This window comes from Urocitellus parryii, chromosome 8 (assembly GCF_045843805.1).
Source record: "Urocitellus parryii isolate mUroPar1 chromosome 8, mUroPar1.hap1, whole genome shotgun sequence".
NCBI classification, from domain to species: Eukaryota; Metazoa; Chordata; class Mammalia; order Rodentia; family Sciuridae; genus Urocitellus; species Urocitellus parryii.
This window is the reverse complement of record NC_135538.1, coordinates 104,861,672-104,880,187: the sequence shown is the minus strand read 5'-3', so window position 1 is coordinate 104,880,187 and position 18,516 is coordinate 104,861,672. Positions and strand designations below refer to the sequence as shown.

Below are 18,516 nucleotides of genomic sequence, written 5' to 3'. Positions count from 1 at the left end.
AGTAAGATGACAGCCCTTTTAAAAGTGGGAAAAAGACTTGGGTAGACACTTCACCATAGAAGATAGATGACACCAAATAAGCACATTAAAAACTGTCAGCATCTTTAAGGAAACAAAACCACTGTGAGATATAACCACAGAACACAAGAAAGACTAAAATTAAAGAGACAGGCAATACTAAGTGCTGCTGAAAATACAGAACAGCTAATATGTTGTTAGGAATGCAAAATGACAGGGCCAGTTTTGAAAATACGTTGACAAGTTTCTTTCAAAGTTAAGCATCTATTTACCGAATGATCCAGTAATCCCACTCCTAGTATTTACCCATGAAAACATATGTCCACACAAAGGATACCTGAGTGTTTACAACAACTTCATTGACAATCACCAAATATTGAAAATAACCTGAAAGTCCTATCTCTAATAAATAAATGTGATATTTTCATGGAAGCTCCTCAACAGTAAAAAACAACTACTGATAAACAACATGGATGAATTCAAAAGCCTTATACTAAGTGATCAAAGACAGCTACAACCCATGATTCCATTTATGTGACATGTTGGAAAAGGCAAAAGACTGGGAAAAGTAGGTGCAAGGACTGTCCCCATGAGGGAGGGTAGTGGAGACTGCAAACAGGCAGGAGAATAATGAAAATGTTTACCTATTAATTGTGGTAGTGTATACTTCCAACCATACACATTTTTACTTAGTACCTGATGCATTTACATCATGCAAATTCATATTGTATAAAAATTCACATAGACTATGTACAATGAATCCCGCTTTTATGTATAATTATAATGCATCAATTTAAAAGGTATACAAATAAATAACTGCATACATTTGTCAAAATAGCCAAGTGTGCCATAAAAGGATGAGTTTTATGGTATGTAAATAATAAACTAATTTTTAAGCATCTAAGATTTTTTAATGATTAAGAAACTTTAATGATTAAGAGAGAATTAAGAAAGAATTTTAAATATTATTCAATATTACTAATAACTTATAATTCATTACATGTCTACTGTGTTTGGACATTCAGTAAGTGAATTTCCTTTTTTTATAGATGAGGAAACTTACTGAGAAAATTTCATTCTCCATGTTGCCTTGATGTGAGAAACAGAGACTTTCAAAATCTAAAATCCTTCCCTTTGCTGCTTCATTTTATTGCATCTCCAGCATTTATTTAATGCAAACATATCAACTGTACTTACATTAACGCATGTGGTCCTCATCTTCACATGCACAAGTTATATATCCTTACACCTATTTTCAGATGTGGCAACAGATATCTAAGAATTTTATATAAAGATGAATCATAATTTGGGAGGAGGAGATAAACTTTTTGCTATTTTGAGCTACTATTGTCAACTACTATTATACATAATGTTTCACATAAGGGCATAAATATATTTATTATGTTTGTAAAATTCATTCTGTATAATTACAGATCAAGTTTGTTCTTCTGTGACATATGGGATATTATGTTTTAAAGACCATCTTGGAATACAATTAGAGAACTTAGTATTTTCATGGGCTAGGGCCATTTTATTTTACCTTTGCAAAAACTTTAATTAAGGATGTTATTTTTAAAAAGAAAAATCATATGGTATGTAACCATTTGAGATTTTTTTTTCATTCTACATGATTTCCTAGAGAACATTTCAAGTTGTTGCATATATTGATGGTCCCTTCCTTTCCCTTTTTGTTGCTGAGTAGTATTTCACAGTATGAAGATCCTGTCAAAACATTTATCCACTGAAGGATAAGGTTATTTCTAGTTTGGGGGCTACTGGGAATATATACATTTGTGTACAAGTTGATGCATGAACATAAGTTTTTCTTTCTTTGGAATAAAAGCTCAAGTGCAATTGCTAGGTCTTATGACAAGTACACATTTTGTTTTTAAAATGCACCATACCATCTTACATTCCTACTAGCAATTTGAGCGATCTAGTTTCTCCATGTTCTTATCATTGTTGGTATTAACACTATTTTTTAGTTTTGTCATTATCATTGGTACATAGTGATACATCATCGTGGTTTTGTTTTTCTCTAATAGATAATGATGGTGAAAATGTTTTCATTCTCTTTCCCCCTGTATCCTCTTTGATGAAATGTCACTTGCTGTCTTTGCTCATTTTTACATTGATGTTTTCAATATTGGTTTTTAAAGTTGTTTATGTCTTACAGATAAAAAAAATCCAAGATTAACATGTGATTTGTACATGTTTTCTTCCTATCTGTAGTTAGTAATTTTCATTCTCATAAGAGGGTATAATTATGCTTTACAAAATATTCATTAAATAGTAATTTTCTAAGCCTCCTTAAAAATGGCTTATTAGTGGCAGAGAAACTATAGTATTCTAAAGTATGCTGTGTTTTGTTTATAGAGAGGTCTAAGATAGCTTAGAATGAATATGATTTCTGTTTGCCCAATTTCCTTACATCTTGTTTTCATAAAAATATTAAAATAACTTATAGTATGCAAAGTTCTCTCAGACACATTCTATCCCTGGCCTTTTCCTTCATCTATAAACCTTAAGTATTTGTAGTAGGATAAGAATACTCTTTCTCTCTGCTTTTCTGAAGCCAAAGGCCTCTCTATCCTAACAGTAGGGAGTTTTAAATTTTTTTTTATAGAACTCAAAGTATTTTGCTTAATGAAGCATGAGGGATATATAATTGGAGCTTAATCTTCAGAATACAATAGTCCGATTTTTGAAATGACCCCATTCCCTTTTCAGCAGCAGAGCAGTACAGAAGTAAGCTATCTACTGCAAATAAAAAAAAAAAAAAGGCAGGACATTGGGAATATCTAGAGGATGGGAGGAGAAGGCTGTGATCAGCTCCTGGTGGCTGCATGATACACCCTGACATCCATAATGCCCTTGGCCATGGAATGAGGTTGGAGGACAAATTAAAAGGAAAAGAAAAGTCACTTACAGTATATACAACCCTGTGATCCATTTGAGTTTGGTTATACTGCTTATAGCTGAAATCTCCATTATTCCATGTGATGATGATAAAACAATTTCCATAATAAGACCATTTTTTAATGAATCCTCCCTTCCACTATAAAGGACATGGTGCCAAATTTCTTATTCTTTTGTTAAGCATTCATTCGCTGATAACAGTCCAGCACTGTGCTAGGCACTCAGAATGTACAAAGAAATGAGCAGAATCCCTGCTTTCAAGCTGTTCATACTGTGATAGGAGAAATAGCAGCTGAAGCTGAAGCTTGCAAACCCACACTCTCTCTGCCCTCTCCCTCTCCTCTCTTCCCCTTCACCCAGCCCCCCATAAAATCTCTTGGTTGAATTTCAGTCAGGGGTGAGTCACTCACCTTTCATTTCCTCCTTCATGAAGCCTTCACCAAGGACACAGGACACAGGAAGAAAAAGGACTGTGGTGCCAGCCAGTCTGGATTCAAATCCTGACTCTGCCCAGCTCTCTGGGATTTGGGGTAAGTTACTTAATCCTTCTGTGACTCAAGATTCTTCCACTGCAAAGTGGGGATATAACTGCACCTACTCCATGGGGTTATGGTGAGGAAAAATAAGTCACATAAAAAAAGAGAAATAGCAAACAGTTGCAAAATATAATAGGTAATATGGGACTAGGTAGAAGGGCACAATTAATTCTGCCTTGGTGAATAGGAAGGGCATAAGAAAGAGGCATCTGAGTTCTATCTGGCTAGATATTTTTAAATCAAATGTTAGCTTTTCTTTCATGGTGAGTATAAAACAATTAGAGAAAATTTAGAAAATGGAATTAAATTTTTAAGGCTGAGCTAATCAGGAAAAAACCAAATCTTTTAGAAAGCACAAATTCATTCATTTTAGTAAATTATGTATATTGCCTCCACCTCATGCAGATTCCAATAATAAAACAGAATCCTTGCCCAAGGAGCCTTTAGGTTGGTGGATGATATCAATCACAACACAATGTGAAAAGCGTCATGAAAAAGTAAGCACAGGGTGATCTGGAAGCACCTGGATTCAATCTAATCTGGGTAGACTGAAGACACAAATTTACATTATTAGGTTAGCATCATATTTAGCACTGTCTTATTGTGTATTTAATATTTCGAAATTTTGAGTGAAATGAGAAGCTCCCGGAGATATATGTCTAACTTTGCAAATGCACAAAAATACACTGTGGACATATCATGCAAGCTTCCCATAATTTGCCTGAATTTTCCACTCCACCTGCTTCCCCTTGACAAAAGGGGGATCTCAAGGGGTTGTCCTGGTCAGATTCTGGTGGCGGTGATGCTGCTGATGCTACAGCAGTCACAGAGGCAGTTTGAAGTAATGTTTCAGTTCTTTTTGCTCTTTTGAGTCCAGTTTTGTGCTAGCTCTGAATACGTGAAGAAGGCCTTCAAAATTAGGATGGCACTTCGCAAAGGAACCCTTACCAGGCCGGTGTGGAGAAGGGCATACTGAACAGTCCCGATATAGCTTCATACTTTATTGTGAGCTCCTAACAACTTTTATCAATTCAGATGATGAAACGAGTTCATAGACTGAACAACTGGCAACCTGCTTGAGGGCAACTAATACTATTGAGCAAGCAAAAGCACCCGAGTTCCCTCCCAGCGCAAGCGCACTGCTCTTCCTCCGCTTGCCAGTTCCGGGGGGGTCCTCTGAAAATTCGGGTCTCAACGCTCAGGAACGTGCCGTTGGCGCCTCCATTTCTAGTTCCCCTTTCCCTTCGGGAACTCCAATGGCTAGCACCGTACTTGGCACGCAGTGCTCAACCAATAGTAGTTGAAAGAACGCACAGGAAATTAACTTTCTGGTCCAGCCCTCAACACCGCCCTGCGCCCTGTGCCACAGCGTCCTCCAGAGTCGAAGGTGCTCTGAGGAGAGGTGGACTGTGTTCTAACCCTCACATCTCGGCCTCCTGAACGACCCTCGAAGCCCCCTCTCCTTTGCCCCGGCCCCCAGGTTGCGTTTCGGTGGCGACCACTCCCCGCGGCCGGAAGCCGGGCGCCGCCACGCGCTGCAAATGCCTGCGCGGCAACCGTGGGCGGTTGGTCCGGCAGCCGCCGAGTTTTACCTGTCCGCAAGAGTTCCTGAGGCCCTGCGTCTGGCGCGTTGCCCAAAGGGCGCCTCGCCCGGCGTCTTTCCCATTCTTTAGGTTCTTTGAGCCTGGTTTGGTGGGTCTCTCCTTCCCGCGGCGCAGAGGAGCGCTGGCTGCGTGGCAGAGATGAGCTCGACGCCCGGGCTGCCGACGCCCGGGGCCTCGCTGACCCTGCGGGTGTCCTTCGTAGATGTGCATCCCGAGGTGATCCCGGTGCAGCTATGGGGACTGGTGGGCCAGCGGCGGGAAGAGTACGTGCGGTTGAGCCGGGAGATCCAGGAAGCTGCAGCCACGCGCGGCCCGTGGGCGCTGGGCGGCGCCACAGCCTCGCCCGGCGAGCTGTGCCTGGTGCAGGTGGGACTCCTGTGGCACCGCTGCCGCGTGGTCAGCCGCCAGGCTCAGGAAAGCCGCGTCTTTCTGCTGGATGAAGGCCGCACCATCATGGCCGGCGCGGGCTCGCTGGCGCCAGGGCGTAGCGAGTTCTTCCACCTGCCCTCAGAGGTGCTGGGATGCGTGCTGGCCGGCTTAGTGCCAGCGGGCGGCGGCGGCACCGGCGGGGGCGAGCCGCAGCACTGGTCGCCCAGTGCCGTGGACTTCCTTAGCAACCTGCAGGGCAAGGAGGCGCACGGACGGGTGCTGGACGTGCTGCTCCAACATCGCCTGGTCCTTCTGGAGGTCCCGGCTGTGTTCCAGCAGATGCAGGAGCTCAGCTTGGCGCGGCAGGTGCCAGACAGTCTCTTCCGCTCCCTGCTCAAGCGCTACCTGACGACTGCAGGCGTGGGCCCCGGGACTCCGGTTCTTCCGCGAGTCCTGCTCAAGCAAGAGCAGCCTGGCCTGGATTACTTCTATCCCCAGCTGCAGCTGGGCGTGACAGAGCCTGTAGTGGTAACCCAAGTATGTCATCCCCACCGCATTCATTGTCAACTCCGGAGCCTATCGCAGGAGATCCACCGCCTTTCTGAGAGCATGGCCCAGGTATACCGGGGTTCCCTGGGGACAGGGGATGAGAACTCTACCAGTACTACCTGGGAGGAGAGGGAAGAGAGCCCAGATAAGCCAGGCTCTCCATGTGCATCCTGTGGATTGGATGGACATTGGTACAGGGCGCTCTTGCTTGAGACTTTTCGACCACATCGCTGTGCCCAGGTGCTTCATGTAGACTATGGAAGAAAGGAATTAGTGAGTTGTAGTAGCCTCCGGTACTTGCTTCCTGAATATTTTCGAATGCCTGTGGTGACCTACCCTTGTGCCTTGTATGGACTCTGGGATGGTGGGAGAGGCTGGTCTCGGTCACAAGTCGGTGACTTGAAGGCGCTGATACTGGGCCAAGCAGTGAATGCAAAGATTGAATTTTATTGTTCCTTTGAGCACGTGTATTATGTCACCCTGTATGGAGAAGATGGGATTAATCTTAACGGTGTATTTGGAGTACAGTCATGTTGCCTGGCTGACAGATTCCTTCAGAGCCAGGGGACAGAGGAGGAAGAGGAGGGAGAAGAACCAGACCTAGCGCTACAGTCTCAGTCCCCGGCAGAAGAAGTAGATGAAGAGGTTTCACTCCCAGCCTTAAGATCTATCAAGTTGAAGATGAATGCCTTTTATGATGCCCAGGTAGAGTTTGTTAAGAGCCCTTCTGAGTTTTGGATTAGGTTGAGGAAACACAATGGCACCTTCAGCAAGCTTATGAGAAGAATGTGCAGTTTCTATTCCTCTGCCAGTAAGCTGGATGGTGTGGTTTTGAAACCTGAACCTGATGACCTTTGCTGTGTTAAATGGAAAGAAAATGGCTACTATCGGGCCATAGTCACCAAATTAGATGACAAGAGTGTGGATGTATTCCTAGTTGACCGAGGCAATTCAGAAAATGTGGACTGGTATGATGTAAGGATGCTGCTTCCTCAGTTTAGGCAGCTACCAGCCTTGGCTCTAAGATGCACCCTTGCCGATATCTGGCCTTTGGGGAAAACCTGGAGCCAAGAAGCAATTTCCTTTTTTAAAAAGACTGTACTCCACAAAGAATTGGTTATCCATATCCTTGATAAGCAGGATCATCAATATGTTATAGAGATTCTTGATGAATCTAGAGCAGGGGAAGAAAACATTAGTAAGGTAATTGCTCAAGCTGGATATGCCAAGTATCAGGAATTTGAAACAAAAGAAAATATTGTAGTAAATGCTCATTCCCCAGGGCATGCTTCAAACCATTTTATTGCTGAAAACAAAATATCGTCTGCCAAGAAGGTAGAAGAACAGAAAGCTGAGAAAGAAAAAACCATCTCTGTTTCAGAAGCTTTAACTGATACAACAGTTGTTACAAATATCTCAGCTGGACAAGCAGAACAGGAAAAAGAGAAAAAAGCCCCTGTTTATTCTCCCCTGACACCAAATTTCTTGAAAATTAAACCAGGCTCTTCTTATAAAGAAGAGCTGGAAGTTGGAAGTACAGTAGAAGTCAAAGTGTCTTATGTTGAAAACCCTGGCTATTTCTGGTGTCAACTGACTAGGAACACTCAAGGTCTTAGAACTTTAATGTGTGATATTGAGGACTACTGCAAAAATACCATGACTCTTCACCAGGGAACCACACCTGCTTGTTTAGCAAAGCGAACAGCAAGTGGTAAATGGTCCAGAGCTCTGATTAGTGGGACCCAATCTTCAGAGCACGTCAAAGTAATATTTGTAGATTATGGAGACAAAGATACTATTTCTGTGAAGAATCTTTATTCAATTAGTGATGAGTTTCTCAAGGTTAAAGCTCAGGCTTTTAGGTGCAGTCTTTATAATTTAATTCAACCATCTGGTGAAAATCCCTTTGTTTGGGATGAGAAGGCAATACAAGCTTTTAGTGAATTTGTCAACAGTGCATGGCAAAACAATCTAGAATTAAAATGCACAATATTTGCTTTGGCCTCAATACATGATGAAGAACTGTTTAATGTTGTGGATTTGCTAACACCCTTTCAGAGTGCATGTCATTTTTTGGTAGAAAAGAGACTAGCAAGACCAGTAAAACTTCAGAAGCCTCTGGAGTCTTCCGTTAAGCTACACTCCTACTACTATTCTACACATGATATGAAAATTGGTAGTGAGGATTCAGTGTATATAACACATGTCGATGACCCCTGGACATTTTATTGCCAGCTGGCAAGAAATGCAAATATTTTAGAACAGTTGTCATGTAGTATTACACAGTTAAGTAAAATTTTGCTGAATTTAAAAACATCTCCCTTGATCCCTGGAACCTTGTGCCTTGCCAAGTACACTGATGGAAACTGGTACAGAGGGATAGTAATAGAAAAAGAGCCAACTAAAGTCTTCTTTGTTGACTTTGGGAATATTTACATAACAAGTGACAATCTGCTCTCAATACCTCGTGATGCCTATGATGTTTTACTTTTGCCCATGCAAGCTGTTAAATGCTCATTGTCTGATATTCCCAGTAATATACCAGAAGAAGTTACAACATGGTTTCAGGAGACTGTTCTAGATAAGTCATTGAAGGCCTTGGTTGTAGCAAAAGATCCGGATGGACGTCTGATTATAGAGCTGTATGATGATAGTATTCAAATTAATGCTAACATTAATGAGAAGTTAGGGCTACTCGGCTACAAAAATCTAACCAGGAAGAAAAAGAAAGAGAATGAAACACTTCCTTCTACACCTGGAACTCTTGAAGAAAAAAATGAAAATATGACGTCACCCACAGACCATTTAAGTAACACGGGAGAGAACAAATTATGCAGCATGGAGATTTTTGGAGAAGGATGCAAACCTAAGATCAGCTCAGCATGTAAGGAGCTCAAACGTTTACAAAGTTCAACAAAGACAAATTTAGTCACTCCGTATCAGGACTCTGCAGGAAACAAAAGTAATCAAGTGTTTTCTTTAACAAGAGAAAAGAAAGAAGAAATCTTCACAGAGCCATCTTTGAAAGCCACAAAACTAGAAGCCACTCTTCCAGAGAGAAGAATAGGAGATGCTTGTAACAAAGATTTGCCTCTAAAATTTTGTGAGCTCCCACAGAAGATGATAATGCCTGGCTTTAAAACAACTGTGTATGTTTCACACATTAATGATCTTTCAGACTTTTATGTCCAGCTAACCGAAGATGAAGCTGAGCTCAATTGTCTTTCTGAGAGATTAAATGATGTCAAAACGAGGCCCCAATATCATACGGGGCCACCTGTGCAAAGTGGAGATGTGATATGTGCTGTTTTCCCAGAAGATAACTTATGGTATCGTGCTGTGGTCAAGGAACAACAACCCGATGACCTTCTCTCTGTACAATTCATAGATTATGGCAACGTTTCCGTAGTTCACACTAACAAAATAGGTAGGCTTGACCTGGTTAATGCACTGTTACCAGGATTATGCATCCATTGCTCTTTAAGGGGACTTTGGGTTCCTGACATTGTCAACTCAAAGGAGATAGTGCATCACTTTTCCCAAAGGACTGATGAGGCTCAAGTAAGATGTGAATTTGTTAAATTTCAAGATAGATGGGAAGTTATTCTTGCTGATGAACGTGGGATCATATCAGAAGATATGCTTAGCGGATGTGCTTTCAGTGAAAAATCTCAAATAGGACTTTCTACCCAAATAGTTAAAGGTGACTGTTCAAAGTCTGCTAAGAAATCCAACAGTGACACCTCAGTGTTTCTTAACTGGTATAATCCAAAAATGAAGATTGTGAGAGCTTATGCCACTGTAATAGATGGGCCTGAGTATTTTTGGTGTCAGTTTGCTGACACCGAGAAACTTCAGTATTTAGAAGCAGAAGTGCAAACCAGGGCAAAGCAAGTAATAGATTGGAGAGATCGTATCACATGTCCTCACATTGGAGATCCTTGTATAGTAAAATATAGAGAAGATGGACATTATTATAGAGCACTTATCACTAATATTTGTGATGATTATCTTGCATCAGTGAGGCTCGTGGACTTTGGAAACGCGGAAGACTGTGTGGAGCCAAAAGCACTCTGGAACATGCCCTCTGACCTTTTGTCGGTTCCCATGCAAGCTTTTCCATGTTGCCTTTCAGGATTCAATATTTCAGAAGGTATATGTCCTCAAGAGGGAAATGATTACTTTTATGATATAGTAACAGAAGATGTGTTGGAAATAACAATATTAGAAATCAAAAGGGATGTTTGTGATATCCCTTTAGCTATGGTTGACTTGAAAAGCAAAGGTGAAAGTATTAATGAGAAAATGAAGAAATATTCTAAGAGTAGTATGGCCAAGAGTGATTTACCGTATCAAAGAAATGGCCCAGAGATAAAGGGATCCCTGGCAATTCCCAGTCCTGATATTGGACTTAAGAAAACAAGTATCAAAGCCGTACAAGATAAAACATTATATGTGGAATCACGGACAGATGAACTTGCTGAAAGAATTGAAAAAGAACTAAGCATTATTGAAAACAAGGCAAGTAAGTTCTATGACCTTGGAAGTGATAACATTTTTGAAGTTTTTGAAAACTCTTGCAAAGACAAAATTGGTGCTGAGGTGCTGGAAGGTGAAGTAGAGTGCCATTTTGTTGACAAAGCCAAGTTTAATGATCCGTACCTAATTACAGGATTTAACACATTATTACCACCTAGTGAAACAAAGGAGATGCTAGAACTGAATTCACTTGAGGTGCCACTTTCCCCTGATGATGAATCCAAAGAATTCTTAGAACTAGAATCCATTGAGTTACAGCATTCTCTAGTCGGGGATGATGACAAAGAGGAGCTATGTCTGGTGCCCCCAATTGTACCTCTCTCCCAAAGCGATGACACGGAAATCACTCTGGAGCCTTTCACAGTGCAGCTTCCCCTTGACTGTGAAACTGAGACACAGCCAGAACTAGAACTGCCTACAGCCCAGCTGTCCCTGGATGACAACACCAATCCTTTGTCCTTAAGAGTGAGTCAGAAAGGCCAAGAATCAAGGTGTGCAGAGGACATGAGAAGGTCAAGTGCGGAGTCTTTTGATGACCAGCACAGAGTACCATTGCATCTACTTGGAAAGAATTGTGACCCCAAAATGCACGTTGAAATGAGTATGTTAGAAGAACTTCCAGAATGTAAAAACAAAAACAGAGGTGCCATTTCGTCATTGATACCTTTGTTCTCTGAAGAAGAATCCAGAGATGGAAGGAAACACAATAATGCTTCACCACATCATACCTCCGGTAAGGGGACTTGTTTTCTTTCATTTTTAAGGTTTTATTTACTGTCTTCAGAAGTTCTGATTTATTTATCTACTTGTTTATTTATTTCATACCAGGAATTGAACCGAGGGGTGCTCAACCTCTAAGCTGCATCCCCAGCCCTTTTTATTTTTTATTTTGAGACAGGGTCTGACTAAGTTGCTGAGGCTGGCTTTGAACTTGTGATCCTATCCTTCTGCCTCAGCCTCCTGAGCCACTGGGATTTTAGGTATGGGCCACTGCACGTGGCTCTTTTTGGTTTTAAAGAAAAGGCAGTAATTATATGAATTTCTTAAATTGAGTTTTTGGAAAAAAGATTAAACAGAGAAGTAAGTCAGATTTGGTTTTTATGGAAGGGCATTTTAAACAAGAAAAATTGGGTGTGAAATCAGTGTAAATTATTGTATGCTAAAATATTAATTTTGAATTTAAAAATAAAATGCTTAAAAGCTATGTTCCTGAAAGATAAATCTCATTTAAAATGTAAGAAAATCATCTTACTGTTACCACCATTGCTGTACTTTCTTCTTTTATCTGCATACAGTTATAAAAATGAAATGCAGATTATACTATTATACAGTATTGAATCCTGCATTTTAATGTTTTTTTTTAGAGAGAGAGAGAAAGAATTTTTTTTTTTTGGTAGGTGGACACAACACAATGCCTTTATTTTTATGTGGCACACTGAGAATTGAACCCAGGTCCTGCCCGTGCTAGGCAAGCGCTCTACCGCTGAGCCACAATCTCAGCCCTGAATCCTGCATTTTAATCCCTTAAAATGCTTTCCGAATATTTTAATTGCATGGTATGGCATCCTGTGGGTGTGTCTTATCTTATGTAATTATTAGCCTTACATTAGCTATTTCTTTCCATTGTCACACTATACACTAGCTGTGTCATATTGTGATACAGATCTGCTGGCAACATGCTGCTTTGATGTAAGAATGGCTGTAAAAACCATAGACAACACCACTGGTAATAAAAGTCCCACTTTCAATAGTAATTTTTAGTGTTAAAAATAAAATTCACCGTGTGTGGTGGCACACCCCTGTAATCCCAGAAGCTGTGGAGGCTAAGGCAGGAGGATTGCAAATTCAAAGGCAGCCTCAGCAATTTAGCAAGGTCCTGAGCAATTTATTAAGACTCTGTCTCAAAATGAAAAATAAAAAGATCTGGGGATGTGTCTCAGTGGTTAAGTGCCTCTGGTTTCAATTCCTAGTGAAAGAAAGAAAGGAAGGAAGGAGGTAGGGAGGGAGGGAAGTTAGTTCACATTACATCCTTCTGCTGATTTTTTTTTTTAAGGAAAGCAGTAGGGATTATCTGGGGAGGCAGCAGTGGAAGAATTTAAAATAATATTTAAAGTAAAATTGAGGAAAAGAGAGAGCTTATTATCACCACATAGTGATTTCATGATACTGATTACATAGGAGTAATAACCATAGATTAGAAAAGTACTTTCCTTGTATATTTCACATTAAGGAATCAAGAGGTATACCTTGAGTCTTATCCTATTCAATTTGGCAGCTCAACCACCACGGAACACCTACACTCTGAAAGGATTTTCTGTTGGGTCCAAATGTGTTGTGTGGTCAAGTCTAAGAAATACGTGGTCTAAATGTGAGATTATGGAAATAGCTGAAGAAGGCACAAGGGTAAGTGAGATTTAAATAGTTTTATCTCAAAATACACTTGCAGATTGTTAAGGAATTTAATAAACTACAGAATACAATTGGTAGATGTTTACTTGCTTGTTCCCTTGATAATTTGATGTAATAAGGAAGTCATCTATAAGATTATAAATATCCATCTATAAGAATCCTAGAAAGAATCATTCAGCCCACTTTGTCTCCCATAACTCAAAAATTCTATAGTCCCAAGTTCCACACGTTGCACTTCTTAATCTCTTTTTTGGAACTGTTTATACCCAATGCCTCTATATTAGGTAAGTTCCTCATTTCACAACTATATCCCTTGAATAATCTTCCATTTGATTTACTTCCTGTCTTTCAATTCATTGTCCACACTGCTATTATGAATTGATCAAGGCAAATCCAACCAATTATTTTTGTACAAAACTTTTTAGGGACTTCCATTTGATTGTGTTTTTCCTGCAATCTGAAAACCACCTGTACCAGAATCACCTGGTGTGCTTTTTAAATTGTCGATTACAGTTCTATTTTGCCTGTATTCCCCCTCATTCCCCAAATGGTTAATTCCAGTTTAAAGATTTACTGTAGCTAACACCTCATCTAGGAAGCATTCACTGAAATTATTTCCTAAATGTCCCTTCATCTTCAGACCCCCTTCAGAAAAAAGAGCTTTATGCATTTCATGTATTATATTCTTGCACATAAACATAGAGCAGACCTCTAGAGTTTGGATCCTTGAGCTCTACATTTTATTCATGGTTGATCTTCAGATGTTTACTCAATATGTATTTGAACTGAAGGATCACTGAGTTTGAAACATAAGATTGAAACTGGTTTAAAACAGTCATTTTCGTTATCTTGCAAAATGTCTCATTTTAAGGATTGCTGTGGAACATAAATCACCACTTTTTACTAAACTTCGTTTTCTCTTGTAGGTTTTGAACCTTTCCAATGGTGTGGAGGAGATAGTGAACCCTGAAGACGTTTGGAATGGCATACCCAAATTGGACAGGAGTCCATCTGAGGTATGGAATTCTGTAAACATTAATTAATGAGAGCTCTGTAATGAACTATTTCTAAAGCCCTTGTGTGAAGAAAAATGAAGAAAAAAAATTACTGTAAGAACAACTGTTAAAAAAATAACAAAACCAGTGTTCATGAACTTGATGCCAAGTTTCATTTTGGGGGAATTAGTTATTAATTAATATTTTACTCCTTGATTTTCACTTTGAGGGCTAAAGAATAAAAATTATTTGATGTTCGTGACTCTTCTAAAATACACGTCTGATGCAAAAAAATTCTGGGAAATATGGCAAAATTTAAAATGAGAAAGTAACAATCACCAATAACATATCCATTCAAGGAAAAATAGATTATTATTCAGTTTGTTTAGACCCGTTCATTTTACAGTACATATACTTATATATTCTGTTCTTCATTTAGGACTATATGGTGGGCAGTTTCTCTTACTGCTACGATGTGTCTGGGCATTTGAATTTATCCTGTTTGCTTCACAGTCTTTGTCTTCTTGGTCCAATATCTGGTCATCTCAGGGTTTGCATCTGCCTGATGTCTTTTTCCCAGGGAAAAGGTCGGCTATCTGTGGTTCTTTGTATGTTGAGTAATTTTGGATCACATTTTGAACATTTTGAGTCTTTTGTTTTAAGACTTGGGTTCTGCTAAAATCTTCTGGAGAATGTTGAATTTTTTTTTGTCTTAGCAGGTGATTAACCCAATCAGGTTCACACCTGTCTCTCATTCAGTAGTTGGTGATTCCCATGTCAATCAGTTCCATTTTCAAAACCTTGACTGTGTTGTTCAGTACATAGGTCACTCAGCAGTTAGATTGGGACTTGGCACTTTATATAGTGGCCAGTGGCTTCTTTGGTCTTATTCTGCCTAACATAGCTCAGAGATGATCTTACGTCTTTCATTAGTTCGTATATGGTAAAATTTCCCAAATCATTTCCTCTGTACCTTCTGGCTCCAAGGGTTCTCTTTTATTCAGCTCCTCAGAGGCCTGTTTTTTTGGGTTCCCTAACCAGAAAGCACACAGACCTGCAGTTCTTTTTGGAGTGATAGTGATGAGAGAGAAAGAGAAAAGAAGAATTCCTTCCTCCTGCTCTAAAGATAACAGAAGCCCTTTTCTGGTTCTGCTGCCCAGGGAAACAGGGCTTCTTTCACATTTTCAGGCATCTGCATTACCACTCTTGTCACCAGGTGGTTATCAGGTGCGACCAGAAGACAAATAAGGGGAAAAAAACATAGAGGAATTTCCCACCATTCCCTATTTTGTAGCATTCAAGGGCCCTTTTCTGTAATTTCTGGCTAGAAATATGGGATTTCTCTCAGTTTTGCAGTCCATTCAGCTGGGCAGTTTTAATTCAGCACTTTCTCAGGTTGAACCATCATATAAAGAAGTGAAAAAAGAAAAAGAAAAGCCTGTGAAACTCACCCTTATTGTGAACTGTTTTTCAGATTTTTACTTTAGATGTCAATCCACCTGTTCCTGTTTGCCTTTGAGAGTTCTCAAATGTTTGCTTTTTAAATTCTGCCCCGAATTTTTCATTGTAATGAGTGAAAGAAGCTACAGTAAGTTTGCTCCATCTCAGCTGTAGCCAGAAGGCTGCAAATGTATTTAATAATTGCATGACATTCATGAGCCATAAAATAAATTATACTGTTTCTCTTAGTGTTGGATAGTTAGTTCATTTGAAAATGTTGTCCATCAAAAATAATGAAAAATTCACCTCTTTTGTCAACTACATTTTTGTTTCCTTATCAAAGTTAACAGCCTGCTAAACTTTTTGCATCAATATTTACTAATGCTTTCTTTTATATTCTGATTATCTCTATCTATTAATTTTGAAGAATCCACAAAGATATATATATATAGATATATATATATAGATATATATATATATACATATATATATATATATATATATATATATACACACACACACACACACACACACATACATATAGGATTCTAGTTGGATAAAGTACCTATACATGCCAAAGAGAAAAAACTAGTTAGGATTATATAAAACTAAAGTGCATATGTACATATTTAAGCATTTAAATATATATATATATATATATATATATATATATATTATTCAAGTACATACTTATACAGTTTAAATTGCATGTATATTTTATGTCTACTTAATACTCACATATATTTACATATATATGTGTATATATATACATACACACACACACACACACACACACACACACACACACTGGTGTTAAGCCAGTAAGCATATATGTAAAAACTACTTATGAGTAAGGATTTCCAATTTTTTATTTGATTATTAATGGGATTTAAATGAGCCTTTCCTCAAATTTGAGGGAGCCTTAAATAAGAATACACATCTTCAAATCAAATAGCTTTCCTTAAAAAGTGAATATTATGAGGTATTGCAGCTTTTTATGACATATTAAATCATTATGATCTCCATGTCCTTCTGATTATATTTTTAAGGAATTCTTAAAACCTGGACTATTTCATTTTGTCATAAGAAAATGTCTCAGGAATCAGTTTCTGTATCACATCAAGCATGCACATGATACTATTAGTATTGAAAGGAGCATCAGAGTACTATTCCTCTTCACTGGGTCATTAATCATCTGTGACACTCAGTGGACAGTAGTGGCCCCTTGAGCAGTGATGTCTCTCCTTCCCTCACCAAAGACTGATGTCATCAGGGGTCTGGGAGTTCAAGCTTGGAAAAGGGTACCAGTGGAGACGTTCCAGAAACATGAGTAGTCAAAAAATAGGAAATGAACATGAGGTGATTGTTCACTATAAAACCAGATTGTCATAATTTTAAAAGAAATGCTTTTTGTTTACCTTTTTTGTTATGGCTTATCTATGATCCTGTTTCTGATTTAAACTACTTTGTACTTTCATTTGAAAATTGGTTGTAATTCAAAGGTTCCTTTTGTTAGGCTGTATTCCACACACTGGGAAAAGATCTTTACTTCATGTCATCAGATGATACCACATTTAAAGGTAACTCGTCTTTTTAAAAACAAAATACTTTTATTACCCAGCATTTTCCAAGTGTTTTAAAACACCATTATCCTGAGTCTGTCAATTTTCTTGAATGATAGTAGTACAGGTTTTGTGTGGTGGTGGTGGGGGTGGGGGTGTTGTGTGTTTTGTGTGTGGGGTGGGAAGGGTTAGGTAAAAAATAAATTAGACATGTCTTTGGGGATAAAATAAGCATGAGGAAGATATTTTGAAATGTCAAAGGAATTTGTTGGTTGATTGAATTAATCTTGAAAGTTAGATTGTAGGTCTGGTGAATTTATATTTTAAAGGAATTTAAGGGACTTTTCTTAGATTAATTATGTTCAAATGACCTCTGTATGTTAATCTTTTAAAATTTCTTCCTGAATTTTTAGTTTATCTATATGATAAAATCCAATTTGTTGTATGTTCTCAGTTATTACACATTGCTGTTCATAAATAGCATATTGGTTCTTACAACTGAGACACATTCAGAATGAAATCAGCTCTTGGTGGATTTAGTATTAAAGCACACACTAATCAAAAATAATGGAAGTCCTATTGGTTATCAGCCTTGTTAACCTCATTCTAGCAAAATATAAAATGTACCCATTTTGTAATCTTTTAAAGAAACTTTTAAAAGTTTCTTTAAAAAGTGGGCAGGTTATATAATATCTTTGATAATATGTATAGTGTGAGTACCAAAATACTAAAAATAAAATAATTTCTACAGGAATAATTCTCTGTAGTAATTACAACTTACCTTTTCCTCTACCACCTTTAGAGAACTTTAACTTTGTCATTGTAGAACTCATTTAAATGATTGTCTTGTTCTTAGTTTTGTTTTTTTTTTTCCTCATCTTGTTTCAGAAAAGGGGTCAGCAAGTGATGTGGATTTAAGTGTGGATCCCTAAGTGTGACTGGTCCAAAGCTGCTTGTGAACCAGTGGCATCTCATCCAGATCAAGTGTGTCTGAGGAATTAACCACAGGAAGTTGTCATTTTGAAAACCGATATGTATCAAAATTAAACTATGTCTCAGGTTGATTGTACAGGGTATTTGTAGTGGGATTCTGTATGTATGGCTGGCTCTGGGATCTTTCCTCTGCTTTGAATTGTCTTGTGTTTTTATTCAGCTGGAAGATTTATTTTGCTGAACAATTTGGTAACATACCACTCACATTTCAAAGGAACTGTTGGTACCTTTTCGATATAGTGTTTACATTAACATAGAAAAACATAGGTTTGGGACAAGAACATTACACGATGCTACTTAGGAGGATGACTTTGTTGGCAGTTTCTCCTTCAGAATTTTTTTTTTTAATTTTAAAGCTTTGCCTTGTCTGTCTAGTTAAAAATTTATTATTCTGTTTGAATTTGGAAGTATGCTAATATGACACAAAATTTGAATAAAGTTTATCCTTAAAAGCTGTGGTGGTCTCATTTCATTTCATCTGTGGTTCCGTCTCTCCTCCCCTGTAATTGGGGAGGGGGAGAGGCTTAGTGATATTTAATGTTAGTTTTCATATTTAATGTTAGTTTTCATGTATGAGTCACTC

At 38.7% G+C, this 18,516-nt stretch overlaps 1 protein-coding gene across 1 annotated transcript; it reads left to right on the top strand.

The window, feature by feature from the left end:
- The first annotated feature begins 5,215 nt into the window (after positions 1–5,215).
- Tdrd6 (tudor domain containing 6) lies at positions 5,216–17,872 on the top strand. The gene is made up of 5 exons (XM_077801493.1): positions 5,216–11,267; positions 12,810–12,937; positions 13,870–13,959; positions 16,895–16,958; positions 17,829–17,872. Exons 1-5 carry the CDS (start codon positions 5,216–5,218, stop codon positions 17,870–17,872), a joined length of 6,378 nt encoding a protein of 2,125 aa, XP_077657619.1.
- The last annotated feature ends 644 nt before the right edge of the window (positions 17,873–18,516 follow it).

Excerpts from the sequence above, each read along its gene's own strand:
- Tdrd6 (XM_077801493.1), top strand. The coding sequence starts at position 5,216 with ATGAGCTCGACGCCCGGGCTGCCGACGCCCGGGGCCTCGCTGACCCTG. Across the intron at positions 13,960-16,894 it reads TGGACAGGAGTCCATCTGAG|GCTGTATTCCACACACTGGG; the intron begins GTATGGAATTCT and ends TCCTTTTGTTAG. Across the intron at positions 16,959-17,828 it reads AGATGATACCACATTTAAAG|AAAAGGGGTCAGCAAGTGAT; the intron begins GTAACTCGTCTT and ends ATCTTGTTTCAG.